General features: G+C 46.6%; 1 protein-coding gene across 10 annotated transcripts in view; it reads left to right on the forward strand.

Moving 5' to 3' along the window:
- The window catches only part of Slc8a3 (solute carrier family 8 member A3), a 135,431-nt gene that overhangs the window by 101,834 nt on the left and 14,610 nt on the right, over positions 1 to 18,987 (forward strand). For 6 of the 10 annotated variants that reach the window (XM_026391091.2, XM_026391090.2, XM_026391093.2 and 3 more), the window contains exon 3: positions 15,569 to 15,675. The exons of 1 other annotated variant lie outside the window; for it this stretch is intronic. In XM_026391091.2, the coding sequence (XP_026246876.2) occupies positions 15,569 to 15,675 (107 nt within the window). Of the gene's footprint in view, positions 1 to 15,568; positions 15,676 to 17,875; positions 17,980 to 18,987 lie in introns of all 10 variants that reach the window. 3 more of the 10 variants (XM_026391095.2, XM_026391097.2, XM_077800189.1) reach the window with 1 other exon arrangement.

The following is an 18,987-nucleotide window of genomic DNA, read 5'->3' on the forward strand; positions in this document are numbered from 1 at the left end:
GGGCCCACAGGATGGTGAGCACGAGAGAGGACAGGAGTCGTGGGATGCTGGGGGCAAGTGGTAGTAGCTACAGACTGGAAATGAGACCAGGTTTGGAGGAGGTAGAAGGCCCACAGGCAGAAGCACAGGGGAAGGCTTCCAGAGGAGGTGGGATCCCAGCTCCGCCTTGGAGGCAGGGCTGACATCATAAATCCACCATAGTCCTTAGTTGTTGTTTTAACCAAAACTTGATTTAAAAAAAAAAAAAAAACAACTTTGAAAAAATGTAAACTGATGAGAGAGTAGAAAGAATAGCAAAGGGAAAAAATAGCTCTTTTAGAAATTCCCTTCAACTCCCTGCAGCTGGATTACCCAAAGCATCCTAAGTAGGGTCATTTCCCTACCCAAAATTAGGGGGTGGGAAATGGAAAGAATTAAATAGTTTTAAAATTTTTCATCATAGGAACTTATTTGAACTATCTACACTTAAATTATGGATTAATTTAAGTTAAGAATATTCTGAACCCTGGAATCAGATCACTGAAATCAAATCCTCCTTCTCTCACTTTCTAGCTGGGCGATATTGGGCAAAATTATTTAATTTCCAATAGCCTCACTTTCCTTGCCTCCAACATAGGAGTGCTTATAGCACCTTCTTTGGTTTGGGGGAGGATTAAATGAGTTATTTATGTAAAGCACAGGAAGCTACTGCTTATAAGAGAAGGAATCAACATAAAGTCTTTAGAATTTAGGGGAGCTCAAAATTGTGGTCCATCGCTGACTGCTACCTTCATCAGAAATACCAAAACCTCCTTTCTTTAACATATAGGGCCTTTCAACCCTTCAGTGAATGAGAAATCAAGCATACATTTCCCTGCATATCTTTCTGGACTTTGTGCTTGGCCAATGAATATATTTTCAGTCCAAACCTCACCCTTTCCTTTAGGACTTTTCACCTGATAAATGCCCCTTTGATGCTTTTGAGTACGACACCCGCCCCTCTACCCTCATGCAGGGCCTCGTCCCATGGACATTGCCCCATTAGGCACAATGATGACTCCACCAAGTCCAGAAAATGGTTGTGGCCTCCTTGGGCCCTGATAAGCCCCCTAGATAGGAGGCCCAGAGGACAGTTCAAAACCCTTACCCAACAGTCCAGCCAGATTGCTTTGCCAGGCATGATCTCAGGCTGCTGGAAATGAGCCTGAGAAATCAGATGGGAAAAGAAATAGGTGATGTGATTATGCTCCGTCTCCCGGTTTTCTGACCCAGTATTGCTAGGTTACCGCCAATTAAATTAGTATTTATCAAAATCTCCTAGTTTCCTGTACCCTAAATCTACTGTATTGGAATCTGGGCCTGTGACCTGGGAATCAGCATTTCACAGTCACCCCAGCTGTTTCTAATGTGGGTGCTTCAACAGCCACCCTTTGAAGAGTGCTGTTGAGAACCCTCTTCACACAGGTGAGGTGGGAGGAGGAATTGTCTTAGCTGGACCTTCCACATCAGTTGCAGCCACTCTGTTTTGATCTGCTTTGTTGGTTATATGTCACTATAGACTTTCTTCACATAAATTATCTTTAGCTTTAAAAAAAAATCGTTTTGGGGAGCGATTGGTATACTGGAAAGAACATTGGATTTTCAGTCCAGGTGGCCCGAGTTCAATTCTCAGCTATTTACCAGCTGTGTGACATTGGGTGAGTTGCCAACTCTGTGTCATTTCCTCATGAAAAGATAATCCTGCTTCACCGGGCCATTCTGAGGACCTGACGAAATGATGTCTAACAGCCTTAGGAACACGGGATCATTTTACAGTGAGGGCTTTGGCCATCAGCATGGAGCCTGCCTGCCCACATTCAAATCCAGCAAGTGCACAATTAAAGGAACCTTGTCCTTTCTGCCCTTGTGTGACTTTGGTCATCCCTGTGGACTGAATCCATGACAAGTCTGTACCCTGGTGCAGAGATGTGACTTTCTTCGTGAGGACTCTGATCTGAACATCTTCCGAACTCCAACATAACTAATGCCTTTTTTCTACCCAACCCCATTTGCTGTCTGCTGACTTGATGGATAGAGAAGCCATTGGAGAAGGACTCCAGGGGATAAGGCTGTGTCCGGGCCAGTGGAGTGAGCGGTTTTCAGCAGTCTGTCCTCTTTATCTTCCCTCTTCTTAAGCGCTTTTGCCAGGCAGAACCTCCTCCTTTCTCCTTGCGGCATCTCTTGATGGGATGCACAGGTAAGGATCTTGAAGAGTACCAGCTCACTAGAACAGTCCACAGCCAGAGCCACTGATCTCCACGGCTGAGCTCCATCCTTACTTTCAAGCTGTCCTCCCCCTTCCCGCTCATACCATCACCATAGCAACACAGTGGTGTAAAAAAATAAAAGAACTGAGGCATCTAAATATAGTCTGAGTCTCTCAACACTTCCAGCATGGAGCCTAAAACCTATGGGGTGACAGCTAGACGCATCCAAAGGATAACTGGCCACCAGAAGGGAGGATGAGTCAAAGGAAGGGGTCAAGGATAGAAGGAAGGAAAGGAACAGTCATTTACCAAGCCTGCTGCCTGCGCTTTCTCATTTAACCTCCACCACCCCACAATGTGGATGTTATCTTCTCCACATTACTGCTGAAGAGAAAGCAGCTCTAAGAGGTTAGGAACGCAGCCAAGTTCACACAGCTGTAAGCAATAGAGCTAAGACTTTAACTCAAGCTTCTGTTACCCCCAGAGTTTCTATGTTTTTACCCCTCGTACCCTATAGACAGGTGCAGGTGACATCTTTTGCTGGGAACACTGGGCTTTTGGGGCAGATCATAAAAACAATTTGAGTTTAGAGCTCCACTAAATTATGAGATGATACTAGATTATGTACCTAAGCCGCCCCCTGTGTTTCCTGGGGCTGGGGAGAAATGAGGGTTGTTGAAGCTGCAGTTCCCAGGGTATGCCAGGGCAAGAGGTGGCATTATCATGCACTAAAGTGAAACTTATAGTTATGCATAAAGGTGTGATTAGAAGCCCTAACAGAGAGAATGCTCGTTGTGATTTCCACCATCATTTCTTCCCTCATTCATTCATTCATTCAAGAGTGTTTTTTATTAAGCATCAGACATGTGTTCAGCTCCGGAGATATAGAGAGCCCTCTGCCCCCCCCCCCACAGAGCCTAGAACAGTGGAGAAGACAACTAAGAAAATGATCACACAATCGATGGATTCCTTACCATGTGACACACCCTGTAAGTCCACACCAGAAGAATACCACCGGCCTGAGGCTATCAGTGGAAAGGACATACAAAGCTCTTACAAACAAAAGAAACCCACTGGGGGTCAGTTTTCAAGGTGATGTGCATTTTCAAGGTGAACAGGGACTGTGCTAGCGGCTGAACCTCAGCCACTGGCTCCTGTGATCCGTGCTTGCTGTGGATCCATCCCCACCCCGTATCTTCGTAATATCACGGAGTCCATCAGATAGGCGCACAAGTGAGGCTTTGAAATCCAACAGACTAGATCCACATGGAACCTGGCAGTAAGGAAATTTATTATGTCATTTTCTTTCAGTCGTTGGTGTCACTGACCTGAAATTGAGTGTGCATGCCGAGGGTGATTGTGTCATGGTGGCATCTGGACGGGGTGATCCGGCGGTGCTCGTGGCTGTTTAAGGACAGCAAGAGGAGCAGTGAGAAGTGCTTGTGAATCAGGCAGGAGTGGGAGGAAGAGAGTAGGCCTCAGAGTTGTGAATTTCTGTCGGATCCAAAGCTTTCTAAACTACCTGCAAGGCAGCAAATATGGGGGCCGTCATATGAATGAGTTAGAATTAGATAATATAACGTGTGTGGAGCTCTTGAGCTCTTCAGAGAAAATGCTGTCTAAATACATAGTGTTCACATCAAAGATAATGATACAGTACTCTATTTATAGTGCTGTGCTACCTGCCTGCCAGCAATTTCCTGGGGATGTGGGAAAGATGAATGGGCAAGATCTCGGGAAAGTGCTTTGAAATCCTTGATTAAGGGCCCTCCAGGCAAGTGCAGAGTTTAAAAGGTATTATATTATTGTCACTGTCATTACGTTGTTGTTTTTTTTTTTTATCACCCCAGAGAGTCACTGCGTTTCTTTCTCAGGTGAATGACTCTGTCTGACTGTTCCATGCCTTGAATGTCATCAGAAAGACAGCCACCCCCAGATGTGTAGTATAAGCAAACATGATTTTAACTGGCCTGCCTCCTACCAGCTGATCCTCACCTGTCTCTAAACCCAAGCTTCTTTTCATTCCTCCAATAAGACAGGACTTGGTAAATGTCCTGTTTTTTGAAAGGAATAGTAACCGCCCATCTTCTGCCCCTGAACAGAGTGGAGAGGTAGAAACAGGAGGAGGGACAGCCCCCACGCCCTCACTCTGTCCAGCAGAGTAAGGAGCAGATCTTGGGAGGATTTGTTAAAGCCAAGGCAGCGTGGGAAAGGACATTGACAACTTGGAACCGGTACTACAAAATCAGATTGTGCATCTCTGAAAAAAGAAAAGGGCATGGGTGGGGGCTTAGGTGTCAGTAAGAGCATCGACCGTCCAGGCATGAACTAACTCTCCTTATCCAAGGCTGAAAAGCCCTCAAGAGTACAAATTGACCCAGGTGCAGTGGTGGACACCTGTAATCCCAGCTGCTCAGGAGGCTGAGGCAGGAGGATCTTGAGTTCAAGCCAACCTCAGCAAATGCAAGGTGCTAAGCAACTCAGTGAGACCCTGTCTCTAAATAAAATACAACATAGGGCTGGGGATGGGGATCAGTGGTTGAGTTCCCCTGAGTTCAATCCCTGGTCTCCCCCTTGCCCCCCAAAAAGAGTATGAATTGATCCCATTGGTTCTCCACCCATACCCCGTGGAGATAAACCTGGACCCTTGAAGGTCTATCTCTAACCAATGGGATTTAGGTATGCAAATGAGCTGCCTCTGCACTAAGAACTAAGAGAAAACGGTGTTGGGTACCAGGAAAAGTTGACCTTTGAAAGGCATTTGGTTCACATTGGGGCAGTAGGTGCAGGGGAATGATGACCTCCATTTCTAGACTTCCTAAAATAGGGTAAGGCCAATATGCAGTGCTATGAGAATGAGGAATGGTGTTGAGGAAACGCAAGACCTCTCAAGGCATACCCTCCTTTGTCAGCAATTCATCCTCAGACCAGACCACTGAGTTCAGGAAATACCCTGCCTGGTCCCAAATCAGCACTTGTCAAACTGCCAGTTATCTCAACCTCTTCTGATCCTGTCCTAGGAACTAGGGGAAGCATAATCCTTTTCTTGCTTGCTCCAGTTATAATTTAAACAGATCATCACCAGATTAAGTGACATTTATGACTGCTTACTCCTTGCTAGTTACCATGCTACAAATTTTCCTTGTATTACCATGTTGAGTCCTCTCAAAAACCCCATGGGTAGGTCTTATAATTGCACACATCTTCAGATAAGGAAACTGAGGCTTATAGAGAGCTTCATTCAGTAATTTGCCAAAACTTTTGAGGACAGCACGTGGATATCTCTGATTCTAAGGCCCATGTTCTTAACCACTGAAGGATGGAGTGGATGATCATTTGCATAGCATCGGTCACAGAAAGGAACAAAGGAGGATACGCTGAACTAAAGTCATGACCGAATAATTGAAGTGACAGCTGAGGCAGAATTCTAGCCAAGATGCCTCCTCCCATGCATGTTTTGAAGGCCAGGAAAAGGAGGTTAGACTCTTTTGGGAAAAATCAAAGGGAACTATTAAAGTGATCAATACAGCGCTCACAACAGAGTAGTATGTACAAAAACAGAATCAGTGAGACCAGCTGAGAGCTGGTCCTCCATATCCCTCTCCGTGTAACTTGGTGACTGTAAAGCATGGGCTCTGTGGTCAGACAGTCCTGGGTTCATGGTCTACCACAATTCACTCATTCATTCAACAGATATATACCGGGTACCGTCTGTATCCCAGAGACTATTCCAGGTGCTGATAAATGAGACAGAAAAGGCTTCTGCTGTCTGGGAGATTTTGTTCTAATGGAGGATACCAAACATACATAGATAAACTAACAAGAGAAAAATGAAACAGGGTGATTTCATGAAGAACTTCTGGAGCACCCATCAGATGGGTAGACAAGGAAGTGGCATGTAAGCTGGGACATTTAAAAATAATATGGTGATGGGAATGTCTGGAAAAGAAAAGTTCCAGAGACTAGAGACAGCTAGTGCAAAGGCCCTGGGGTAAGAATGAGGTTGACACATTCAAGAAAATGGAAAGAAGGCAACTCTGGCTAGGGCAGAGTAGAAGAAAGATGGTAGAAGGTGTTCGGAAGGCAAGAAAGGTTGATCTTTGAGGGCTTGATCAGCAGCTGTCAGTGTGAGCCTGGAGCCAGCAGCAGCCGCACCTGGGAACTTGGTAGAAATGCACATTTTCAGGTCCCACCCAGACAGACCTGCTGAATCAAGAACTCTGGGAATGCAACCCAGCATTCGGTGTTTCATCAAGCCTTCCAGATGATTCTGAGGAGGCCAACATTACATTTCAGAATTTCTGGATTATACGGTTTTAATTGTATTCCAAGCACAGTGGGAACCTATCCATGTTTTAAGGACAGTGGCATGTTGGGGTTTACTTTTAAAAATTAAAAAAGTCCCTCTGGCTGCTGAAAGGAGAGTGGACTGTAACAGAATGAGAGGAACGGACACAGGGAAGCAGGTGAGGTGGCCAGTGTGAGTCCAGGCAAGTGGCGACAGTGGTTTGAGTAGTGGCCAGAGGAGGGGTCCCAGCAGAGAGGGACCATGCCAAGGAGTGGAGGGAGGGTGGCTCACACTGGTCTGACAAGGGGGCGCGGGCAGAAGGAAGAGCATGGAGACCCGGCTGCCATCTGTTCAGAAGCACAGTTCAAAGACAGCAGCCTCAAAGAAGCCACCCCCCGCTCCAGCCATTCCCCGGGCCCACTGCCTACAAGTAAGAAGCACAGTGGAGAGCTGGCCTGGGGCAACCTGGGCTGGGTGCCCAGAACTGGACTCCTAGCAGAGGGCAGGTACCTCCCCTAGTGGGGGGGAGGAAGAAGAGGAGCCAATGAAGAGTTGGGGCCGTGGTGGATGACAGGCTGCAAGGCTGAGGCCTTGTAGGTCTGATTTCCTGAAAGACTTAGTTAGAGGTTAGCTCTGGAGTGTGACATAGGAGCCCTCTTTATGTCACACACTCACAAACACAAACACACACTGTTGAATGAGACCTGCAATTTCCCAAAACTCGAGTTGTAGGGTTTGCTCCTATCATGACCAATAAAACATCCCAAGACAGAAACAGGCTTCTTGTTCTCATGTAAGTTCAGTGAGGGTAGGTGGCTTAGGAGAACCCACGGCAAGGAAGGAGCCGAGCATCTTTGGCACACGTCTGCCCTTCTCCCCAGTCTCACCCTCACCCTGGCCCTGGATCTGTGACTGTCTGTTCTCTGGAACAGCCCGTGTGGACCATCAGGACGTCAAACCTTTCCACGTAAAGGTCTCGTGATTTCCATCCCCACTTCCCTCCCTTGTGAAAATTCTCTACTTCTGCTTTTAGACTCTATTTCCCCCAAAAATTTGCCTACTGTGCTCCTCCCAAGAGCACCCAAAGCAAGCAAAACCAGCCGTGGACTAGATTCTCCTATTAGAGCAGAAGCTACACAGCTTCTTTAGCTGAACTGAGATTCGGACTTGAGCCCTCTGGCTCCCACTCTGTGACAGCCTGGGCCCCATTCTGTGTCTAGGTCATCCAAAACAATAATGATAATAAGCATCAGCCATTTGACTAGTGGAAGGGAAGAGCTATGGATGGGAAGACAGGTCGTTTAGAAGGCTCACAGAAGGAAATTTCTGACAACCCCTTTGTGACCCAAAACTCAATCCACCTCAAATGACTGACATGCCAGCTGTACACAGTTCTCGCACCCAGGGCCGCTATGGGCCATGGTATTGTACTACCCCCGGGGACAGTGTTCCCCTTCACTCCTATGTGCATGGGATGCAGGGCAGGTGCTCAATGCTGCAGTTCTGCTTCAGATTGGCCCCTGCTTGGTGGGGTCAAGAAAACGTCTATAGAATTAGCTGACCGTCTACAGAGTGAAGTCTCTAATTGAAGGACCAGCCCAGGCACAGCCATGTTTTCTGAAGGTACTACTCACTGGGATCTCGAATGCTCCAGTGGACAGGGAACTAAGGTGGAAAGCAGGAAGAAATGGCCAAATTTGACCCAGGCCCTGGGGAGCCAGCTCGTCTCTCTCCCCAAGGATTAGAAGGTTTTTCTTGGGTCCGAAGTTTTATGTCTCTACCACACAAATTTTCTCTTTTTTGTTCAGATCAAAATCATTCTTTAAAAATGAGTTCCCCAGGAGGAGACAAAGCAAGACAGAGGGACCCAACATCTGTAAAGCCATGAATCAGATAACCAGCCACTTGTTCCCTTCAGTGCTGGGAGCAGACACACTGTTAAATAAATTATTTCATGGATTATTTTCACTGCCTTTCCAAGAAGGGGATTTATCAATTTCAGGACACAGCCACCATTTATTCCCAGATCACTTGTGTTTCTTACTTCCCCTCTTGACTTAGAAGAGGGAGAGAATTGGAGCTGTCAATCTTTCTGTCTTCCCCCACACATTTAAGGTGAGCCAGGGCAAACTTGGGGCTCAAATAGAGCTATAAATAGCAATATTTGGACCCAAAGAAGGATGTATAAAAGTCATATACAGAGCTGAAAAATAGGTTTACAGCTATGAAAATTAAGAATTTAATTCCCCTTTGAGATTAACTAGCAAGACCACTACAAAGATTACCTTTAAGAAGGCCTGATTCTCCTTCTAATTCTAGTGGATTGTTCCTGACCCTCACCCCACCATACCCCATTCACATACACACACTCATGATTAGAAATACAGAGCATTTCCACCATGAGACAGCAAAGAAATCTTTACAGTAGCTCAAAGAGATAAGAGCACTCTCGTCCTAGCAGAGAAAATGCTATGAGGCAGTGAGTGGGCCCCTTCCCTCCCGTGTGTGTGCGTGCACAGGCACAGACCCCTGCTTGATCTTTGCTTAGTAGCCAGAAGAAATCGTCAAGCTTAGGAGCCACCTTTAAATTTGTTGTATATTTAAGTCAAGACTTACTTGAACTCTCTGAGAAATGTGTGAATAAGTTGGTTTCCTCCATAGAGACACTGAATTTTTAATATTTTAATAATAATTTTTAAATAAATTTTAATGATAATGATTTTAAATATTTCTAATAATAATGAGTTTAATAGTGACCTCTGCTCTATGGAAATTTCATACAAACAAACAAAGGGGAAATAAAAAAGGTATAAATATACCCACACACATATTAGACTATATACTCCATGAAAGCAGGAGCTTGTCTTTGAGAAGTATCAAGAGGGTGGGAGATGAATGGATGAACAGCTGGATGGATGATTCAGTGACCAAGTATCTAGTAGGTGTCACTGAAGAGGAACCAACGAGTATAGGGATAAGACATCTTCCTTGCCCCTGAAATGCAACTTATTTCAAGAGGCGAGATAATTACACATGAAACAAACAGAAAATGCTTCAGACAGTACATGATTAACTTAGAGCAACAATAAGAATATAGAAAATCCTTATTTTAATTCTCAGCAATGTGGGCTTGCTGTGCAGGAACATCCTCTGAGACCTAGGTGGTACCTTAGCTGTATCTTAGATTCGCTAGTGGATCTGAATAGTAGAGGACAGAGCAGGACACCCCTAACTCCTTGGTATGGCTTACAGTCTCAACACTGTGGCCAACCTAAACTCATGTCACTCCCTTGAAACCATCATGTATTTTCTCACTAGCAAGTACACACCATCCCCTCATAAGGCTTTCCTCCTTATGGCCAAGCCAACTCCACTCATCATTCATCCCTGATTAATTATCCCATGCCCTGGAAAAGCTACACTGATCTGATTTTAGGCCAAGTGGTTCCTCAGCCCTGCTCTTACCCCACCATCATACTTACCACATCTTACAATTATTACTTAATTAATTGTCTGCCTCCTCACTACATGAAAGACTCTCTAAAGGCATAATAGATCTTTTTTTCTTGATAATGACACATAACATGTACTAAGTGCTTAATAAATTATTTCTTGAGTGAAAGGGATAGATGGGTGGATGGATTAACCAGTGGAAGATTAACCAGTGGAGGAAATTAGGAAGGAAGGAAGGAAGGAAGGAAGGAAGGAAGGAAGGAAGGAAGGAAGGAAGGAAGGACCTCCAAAGTGATCAGGGATATGACATGGTGAAGCACAATGAGAAGAATTTAAGTACAGCATTTGTGTGGACAAATTTGAAAAAAATAAGTTCACGGAGATGGATGGGTAGATAGATGAATGGATGGATGGTGGATAGAAGAATGAATGGATGGGTATGTGGGTGGCTGGGTGGGTGGATGGATGGATGGTTGGATAAATGGGGGGTAGATAGATGAATGGTTGGATGGATGGGTGGGCGGATGGATGAGGGGAGTATCAGCATGGAGCTGTCAGGGATTGGTGAGGTGAGGGACTCTGCCCAGGTTTGAAGAGTCAGAAACCTGACTGGGGGAGAGAGGGGAGCTGCTGGTGCTCAACCAGGAAGATAAAAGAGACAGAAAAAAGAATCTAGCATGGAGATGTGAGGTTTCTAGAATCTTCTTAGAAAGGCTCACAGGCATTTCCCCCATCCTGCTGCCTCAGGTCCAAGAAGCTTTGTGAGCATCCAGTGACCTGGAGCAGCAAGACACATTTACAAGTGATAAGAGGGAGCCAGGTTGATATACAAAAGAGTCATTTAGAAGGAATCATGAGGGAAGAGATCTCAGACTCCAAATTTCAGCCTGTGTTTAGAGATTATTTCAAACATGGTACAACCAAAGTGCTAGGAAGCCTCCGCCTCACAGTCCAACTCAGAACAGATCCACTTATTACTGCCTGGGCAGGCTGAACTTCAGTGGGAGAACTAACTCCGTGGTTCCCAGGGTGGCTGCAGCTTGGGAATGGCACTCAGAGCTTACTTACCTGCTTGTAGGGAGTAAGCTATAGGAGTAATAAGGAACATATGCTAAAACCCCAACTCCGCTGCTGACTAGCTGTGTGACTCTGGGTGAGTTACTTAACCTGTCTGAACATTTTTCTCATCTTTAAAATGGAAGTAATGATAATACTCATATTGACATGGCAAAATAAGGATAAAATTAAAAAGTTATTCTCATGGAGCCAGACGCTATATATCCATCTATGATTTTTTTCCAGATTTCTTCCTTTCCATATATGGTGAAATTCAAAGGGTCCTCCTCCAATGTATTATTCATTTATTCAATGGATAGATGCTGCTTCCTCTCCCTTTCACCCTGAAGGAACTCAACAGTTAAAGAGAACTTTGCAGCACACTGAGGATCAGGGGCCCAATGCGATGGGGTGTCTCACTGCAAGGAATGCTCTGTGAGGCCAGCAAGCTGCCTGCAGCGTTTCCCCCAGCCCTCTGGTTTGTTGGTGGGAGATCTCCTGGGGCTTCCTGTCCCGGAGGCACGGCCAGGTCTGAGCTGGAGATGCTGGAGGCAGGTGTGGGTGAGCCCTGCAGCCGCTGACAAATTGCAGACTCCAGGAGCAGCTGCCTAGGAGAGCCTGTCCCCTGGACCATCTAGTTAGACCACTGAGCCAGAAGGAGGAACTGGGATGAAGGATTTGAACATCCCCACCTGAACCCATGAGTTAGATCCCTGTCGTTGGAAAGATCTTCTGCAGAGTGGACAGATGTCATAGGTTAAATTAACTGAGCGTCCAAGGTGATGATTCTGACCTTCCAACTGACTGTCCCAATGAGAATCCTTAGGCATGTCATCAAAGTTGCCTTCAAAATAATTTTTGTCCCTCATGACATGTTCTTACTGCAAAAAGACAGAATGGATGCATTTCATGAGAACCCAGGGGTGTGAGAATTCACCATGGCACTCAGAGTCCTGATGGGGGGGGGGCCTCCTAACATGCCAGGCATTGCCAGGTGCTGGAGCTACAGTGACACATAAGACAGACAGGTCCCCGTCCTCACAGAGCTCACACTCAAATGGGGACAGAGAGACAGTACCCAAGTAACCATCAGCTAACTTTGGGTTGGGATCAGTGCCCTGAAAGGAACCAATGGGGTATCACAAGGGAACAGACCTTCGCGGGGAGGGTGTGTCCAGGAGGTAAAGTGGCCACACAGGGCCTCCCTGAAGAGGTGGTGTCTGCAAGGAGACTCAAGGGATGAGAGTGAGTCCAGTCCTGATCCCAGAAACAGGGAAGCCCGGGGAGTGGGGGCAGACCCGATTTGAGGAGTGGGAAGATGAGTGCCCCTGGGACCCTGGAAGGGTAGCTGCTGCTGGGAAGTCCAGGGGCTCTGCAGCTCCCTGTAGGCCACGGTAGGGCTCTGTGCTAACTCCAGCTCCAGGGGCCACCGTGGGACCTGGGCTGATTGTAATCCATGACACCGACTGTAATACGGGGAAAGGATTGAAGAAAGCAAGCAAGGGCAGGGCAGGAAGCCCAGAAGGGCCAGGTGATGGTCCACGTGTTTGGGGCCAGAGGCATGCGCCAAAGAAGGAGACGGGGTGGAGGTTGGGGGGTTGGGCGTGATGCCAGGCTTGGGGCCTGAGTCGCTTGGTAGACGATTGTGCCATGGACCGAAGTGGGAGAAGAAGTTTGGAAACAGAACTCGAGACCTGGCTGGTGACTCTTGTTCAATTTAAATGTTTTTGTTTTGTTTTGTTGACCTGGTTGTGTGACCAGCCAGAACTTCCCCAGAGCTGGAAGGGCTCTCTGTGGCCTCCGGGCAAAGTAACACCTTCTATCAGAACAGATGTGCCGCTGTGAAGGATCTCAGCCCAGGAATCCCACAGCCTGCCCCTTCCCTCATCCCACCCTCCACCTGGCGCCTCCTCCAGCGAGCCGAAATTCCTGACTGTCCTGTTTCCCTACCCTCGACTAAGAAGTCAGTGGCGGCTGCTTTTCTGTTATCTGTTCACCCCAAATTAAAACAAGCACAAGTCATGCAGTATTGGGTGACACGAGGTCTGCCCTGCCCAGACCCTGTCGCTACCGGGGGCCAGAGGCCAGATTTTGAGGGAACATGAGAGGTGCTCTCTGTTACCGTTCATCACACTCCAAACCCCTCTAATAACCTATTTGGGATCTCTCCTCCTGTTCTTTCCAATCTTTGTTGACCTGACTTCTATTTACAGCCTGTACCACCTCTTGGGTCACCAATTCTTTGTGGATGTACCCTTATTTTCTGACTTAATGGCTGGAAGCTGTTAAGATCCTCTCCGATATTACTCTCCAACTACCAAACTGAGGTCATTATTACTCTTAGAAATGATGGTTGCTATTTATTAAACAGAACACACATCCTGCCAAGAACTTCCTGTGCATTATCTCATTTAATAACCCAGAGAAGTAGGGATTGTTATTCCATTTCACACGTGAGTCGTGGAGAACTTTGACAAGATGCCCAAGGTCGCCCTGCCAGCGATGGAGGAAGGAGGGATTTCAAGGCAGGCCTTCGGTCTCCACATCCTGGGGGGAAGGAGGACCAAGTGTCGTGGCTTTCACAGGTTGCTAGTGGTGGCTCATTGGGTTTGTCAGTACCAGGCCTGGCAAGAGATGAGGGCTTAGAGTCTGCTTTTGTGGAAGTTCAGTTGGCAGGGCTCAGGGCAGATTAGTAATTGCTGTTACATTCACCCCGGGGAGTGATGGACCCTGAATCTCAGTCTGCAGGATCAACATGGTCACCAGCAGAGACTCCGTAGACATCCAACCACAGTGCTCATGGTGACTTGGGAATGCTCAGGAAAGCAAAGAAGTTGACCCAAGTTAGACTGTAAAGATATTCCTACTTTAATAAAAAGGAAGGGAGGAGCCAAAGGCTTCCACCTTCCCAACCAAGGCCACGCCAGCCTCAGGGCAGCAGAGCCTGGAAGGGGAAGCACCCTGGGAGCAGGCCAGGGCTCCTGTGGGGGGTCTCCACGGCTCACTCCATTGGCAATGCCTCACATCCTCCAGGGGAGGCCAAAATGTCTTGACTGGGGTCTGGTCCCGAAATGTCCGCTCATGAGGCAACATCGGGGGAGAGGCGCAGGCCTGCCTCTGTTTTTAAAGCAACTAGTATTTTTTTAAAAAAAGAAGAAGAAATGTAAAAATCAGGGGTTTTAAAGCCAACTTATATTTTTAAATGTTCACATTAACAAAATACCACTTTTCAACACACAGAGCAGTGTAATTGTGTGAGTCACAAGATCCCTGTAGAATCTGGGGTGCCCTAGAGTTAAGGGACCCACCCATGTGTTCCTCTTGTGACTGCTGGAGCTCCTTTGGAGATGGACTCAGTGGCCTTTGAGGCCAGCCATGAAACACCAGGATGCATGACACGTGTGGAATAGCCCCCGGGCCCCTACAGGCCCCTCCCTGATTGTCATGGCCACACAGAAGGGGTAAAATAGCTGGAATTTTTTTAGGCCTAGATTCCCAAGGCCATTTGGGGTCTGGGGTCTGGTCCTGGAATGTCCTTTCTTCCTGCTCTTTCTATAAAATAAATCTTTTAAATTAGTATCAGCTGGTTTTGAAAGTAAAAAAAAAAAAAAAAAAAAAAAAAAAGAACACAAACAAAAAAAAAACTCCCTAGTTCCAAAAGCAAGAAGGATAAAGAAACCAACATTATGGGAAGGTGTTAATGCCTGAGCCTTTATACAGTAGTCCCTGATCCTTATCTACAGAAAACTCTAGAAAAGAAAAACAACTCGTGAGTTTTAAATGCCTTTTATTATATCATTATAATTATTCTGTTTTATTACTAGTTCTTGTTCATCTCTTGTTGTGCCTAACTTTAATAAATTAAACTTTGTCATCGGTATGCATAAGGGGAAAAAAGCATAGCATATGGAGGATTCAGTACAATCTGTGGTTGCAGGTAACTACTGGGGTTAGAAGGTATCTCCTGTGTATTATTCAATTGCTCACAGTTGCCCAAGGATGGTATAAGCATTGTTATCCTGTTTGTGTATCAGTTAAATTATTCATCTGAGCTAGGCTCGGTGGTGCACACCTGTAATCCCAGCGGCTAAGGTGGCTGAGGCAGGAGGATCTCGAGTTCAAAGTCAGCCTCAGCAATTTAGCGAGACCCTGTCTCAAAATTAAAAAATAAAAAGGTCTGGGGATGTGGCTCAGTGGTTAAGTGCCCCTGGGTTCAATCCCTGGTACCAAAAAAAAAAAAAAAAAAAAGTCTGAGATCACACAGCATATCTGTAATTAGAACACAGCCTTTGACCATAAAGCCCAAGCTCCCTCCAGTCTTTGAGTATGGTCACATAGTGTAGCTACGTGAAGCACATGAGCAACCCACTGAGTCTGGAGGGGGCCCTGGGCAGTCACTCTCCCCCACGCCACCACCTCTGTGGCGTTGGGACAGACTTGAACTTCTCTGCATCTTTTTGCTGTTTCCTTCTCTTCCTGTTTTTTCTCCTGGTTGGTTTGCCCCCACTCGGCTCCTGGCTTATGATACTTATTTTTCCATCCACAGCAAAACGATTCACATCAAGGTAATTGATGATGAGGCGTATGAGAAAAACAAGAATTACTTCATTCAGATGATGGGCCCCCGCATGGTGGATATGAGTTTTCAGAAAGGTGTAGTACCCTGTCCTCCACACTAACATTAACATTCTTCTCTCCTTTCTTCCTTTCTACAACCCCTCTCTCTCCTCTTCCTTCTCTTTCTTCTACCTGAGTCTCTTTCCCTGTTTCTTCTTCTCCTGTTCTCTGTTCACTTTTCCCTCTCCTCTGTCCTCTCTCTGTTCCCAGCTCTCTCCTAACACTTGCCAACTTGTCACATGGTATCCAGAAAAGGGATGCTCAAGAACCAATGGCAATTTTTCTGGGATGAGGAGGGGGAGGGAGGGAGAGAGAGAGAGAGAGACCCCTGCCCAAGCCCCAGAAGTAGGGAATGTGGATTCTCAGCTTCTCTTGAATGACTCAGAGCACAGGAAAGAGAAAGGGCAGCAGCACAGAGGCGGACAAGAGGCAGCACGAGGAAAGAGACTCAGCACAGATTGACGGGGACAGTTATTCCCAGGGCTGAGCTTAGAGTCCTCAAAAGTTGAGAATCTGTGTTTTGGGGGTCATGGTTCATTCCACTCCCAAAGCAGGCCTCAGGAGCCGTCTGATCTGCCACATCCCTACTCTTAAGACTTAGTTCTTAATAGTACATCCCATGGCCTCCACTAAGCAGGTCAGGAAATCCTTTCCATCTAGATCCTTTCCATGGAGGAGGTAACTACTAGATTTGGGGGGCAATGTTCTTTGGCTAAGTCATCAATCATGTCCCTCTGGGCCAGGCTCATGGGTGCAGAGCTCCCAATTCCTGTTGAATAGCAAAGTCTCTGTGGCAGAAAAACAGTCTCACTCACATCTTATAGATAACCCAGGACCTCATATCTAAGGAGAAGAAATCACCCCCAAATGGCTCAACAATCAGTGAGTGTTGTCTTTGGTTCACCGAGCGAAGTATGAAATGGTGTCCAAGAAAGGGCCCCAAAGGTCACCAAAGATGTACTTTTGAAACACATGCATGCACGCACACGCATCAAGTCCTGTGCCCCACCCTCAAAAAAAAAAACCCAGCTCAGATCATTTTACTACTTTACTGGTAGCAAAGCAGAGCATGTCTTTAGAATATCACAGGAATATCAGAGGATTTGAGGACACATCTAAGCTGTCTTTCATTCATTCTCTTTGCACTTTGAGAGAATTTAGGTCCCAGCCAACTGCTCCTCTCACCCCCCCCCCAAAAAAAACCCCAGAAAATAAAAATTCCAGCTCACTAATTGGGCCTGCTAACCACCATTGTGGTTCCATGAAGGACCAGGAGACAGACATGCCCAAACTCTCCAGGTGACAGTGAGCCTGAGCTAGCCTCCAGCCAGTCTTTGTAGGGTAATGACTTTCAAGAAATTTTGCTTCCCTGAATGATATGCTTGTAAAAGACACCATGCCTCTTTAAGATAGCCAGAGATGAACAGAAATCTCACTACCTTGTGCCCCAAACCCAAGTTAATCAGCTTTTATGAAGCCAGACTTAGGACCAACGCCCCATGCAATAGAGGTAGAAATATAATGGATTCTTGTATCATATTGTGGTTAGTATTTGTTTATTCTGGTTCCCACCTGATAGCACAAGTCCACTATCAAATAAAGAATGAGAAAGACAGTAGACTTCTGCTGCCCGTTCTTTCCCCCTGCTCTCTCTCTCTCTCTACCTTCCTCATAAATGCTTTTCCTTTTAAATTTTTCTTTAAGAGACTCATGTGAGAAGTGGGTACAGGCACAAAAAAAGGGATACAGGTCCTGGGTTCCACGGATGTATTTGCTATGGTAGAAGGTTCTGGGTCATCCCAACAGGCAGGTAGTTGACCTGCAGCCTAAAAGAAATGGCACTGTTACCATGTGACACCCTGTGGAATGTGCTGCCCCACTCACCTCCTACTAACCCTCGGCAGGACCTAAAAGGACTCCTCCCACCATCATCCCCAATCTCCCTCCCCGTTTCCTTCCTGTCCTCCTGGCCCTTCCCTTTGCCCACCTGTCCTGGCCTCCTGGCTCCCTTTCCCTCTCACCCACAAGAACAACTGTGATCAAGGAGACAGGAAAAGCCGAGACCATTTTTTATATGAGAACATCACAATCCACCATAGTCCTATCCAAGGCCACCGTGGTGGGACAGGGCTGCATGTGCCAAGAGTGACGGGGAATGATTTTAAAGGCTATGCTCCAGGTGACCGACCAACCTGCCCACCCAGTCGACACACTCTCTCTCTTGTTGTCCCTACAGGAAAACCATAAGGGTTAAAATAGTAGATGAGGAGGAATACGAAAGGCAAGAGAATTTCTTCATTGCCCTTGGTGAACCGAAATGGATGGAACGTGGAATATCAGGTGTGAGATTCTTTAAAAACAAAACAACCACAACAAACCAAAAAAAGCAAGAATTTTTTTTTTTAAACAATCCAAAAGAAAAAAGCAACTCTATTTTTTTTCTCCCCTCCACCCTGTTTCTTCCCTCCTCCTCCTCCTCCTTTCTCCTTTTGGCCAATGGACTTTTTAATTCTTTTTCCCTCCTGTATTCTCGCTCTCACCCTGTTTCGGTCTCATCTCTGCCTTCTTAGCCATAGTTTATTTCCAAAGTCCTCCTTTCCCGCCTTCTGGGCAGCACTGGGGCCTCAACTCCTCACGACCCTGATGAGTTACTTCTATGTGTTGCTACACTTATCCAGTTACCGCTGTCCCCTGCACCCCACCCCATACCGTAGCCTGTGATTGGGAAGACTCCTTGATGGGTGGGGAGGAGAAGAAAAAGAAAGGAATGTGATGTGCTGCATGCCTGTGCCCCTTCCCTGCCTCTTACCCTGCCACCCCTCACTCTCTAGCCAGGATTGAATATGGGAGGGTGGGGGATGGGGGTGGGGGGCTCACGTTGCCATGATGCTTTGACAGTTTTCTGCTGCATCCTTCGACCTCTAATGAATGCTTGGCAGGCTATTCACTTGCAAGAGTGGCCCATGGGCCCCTCTGCCCTTCATGGAGGTAAGTGTGTCATCTGGCTATTTCCCAGTTGGGTCAATGGTGGCATGGGGAGGTATACCAGTTGTCAGAGGCTTCTGGAGCTCTCTGAGAGAGAGCTGGCTCCTGAGGCAGTCCTGCAACCTGGAATCCTGAGCTACTCTTCCTCCCCCCAGCATCCTGTCCACCCCATTCTACCCCTCTTTGAAGCCCAAGGTAGGGTAATTAATTCAAGCTACTTTGGGATAATCCAAGCTTTAAAGCAAAAAAAAAAACTGATAGTCTTCAAGAGAAAAGAAGTAAGTCCAGGTGTGAAAATTCCCCTAGCCAGTAAGCCCTGAAATAAACTGACTCTAAGTCGGCCCTGAGGATTGATGATGGGTT

The sequence above is a fragment of the Urocitellus parryii genome, chromosome 6 (assembly GCF_045843805.1).
Source record: "Urocitellus parryii isolate mUroPar1 chromosome 6, mUroPar1.hap1, whole genome shotgun sequence".
Lineage (NCBI taxonomy): Eukaryota > Metazoa > Chordata > Mammalia > Rodentia > Sciuridae > Urocitellus > Urocitellus parryii.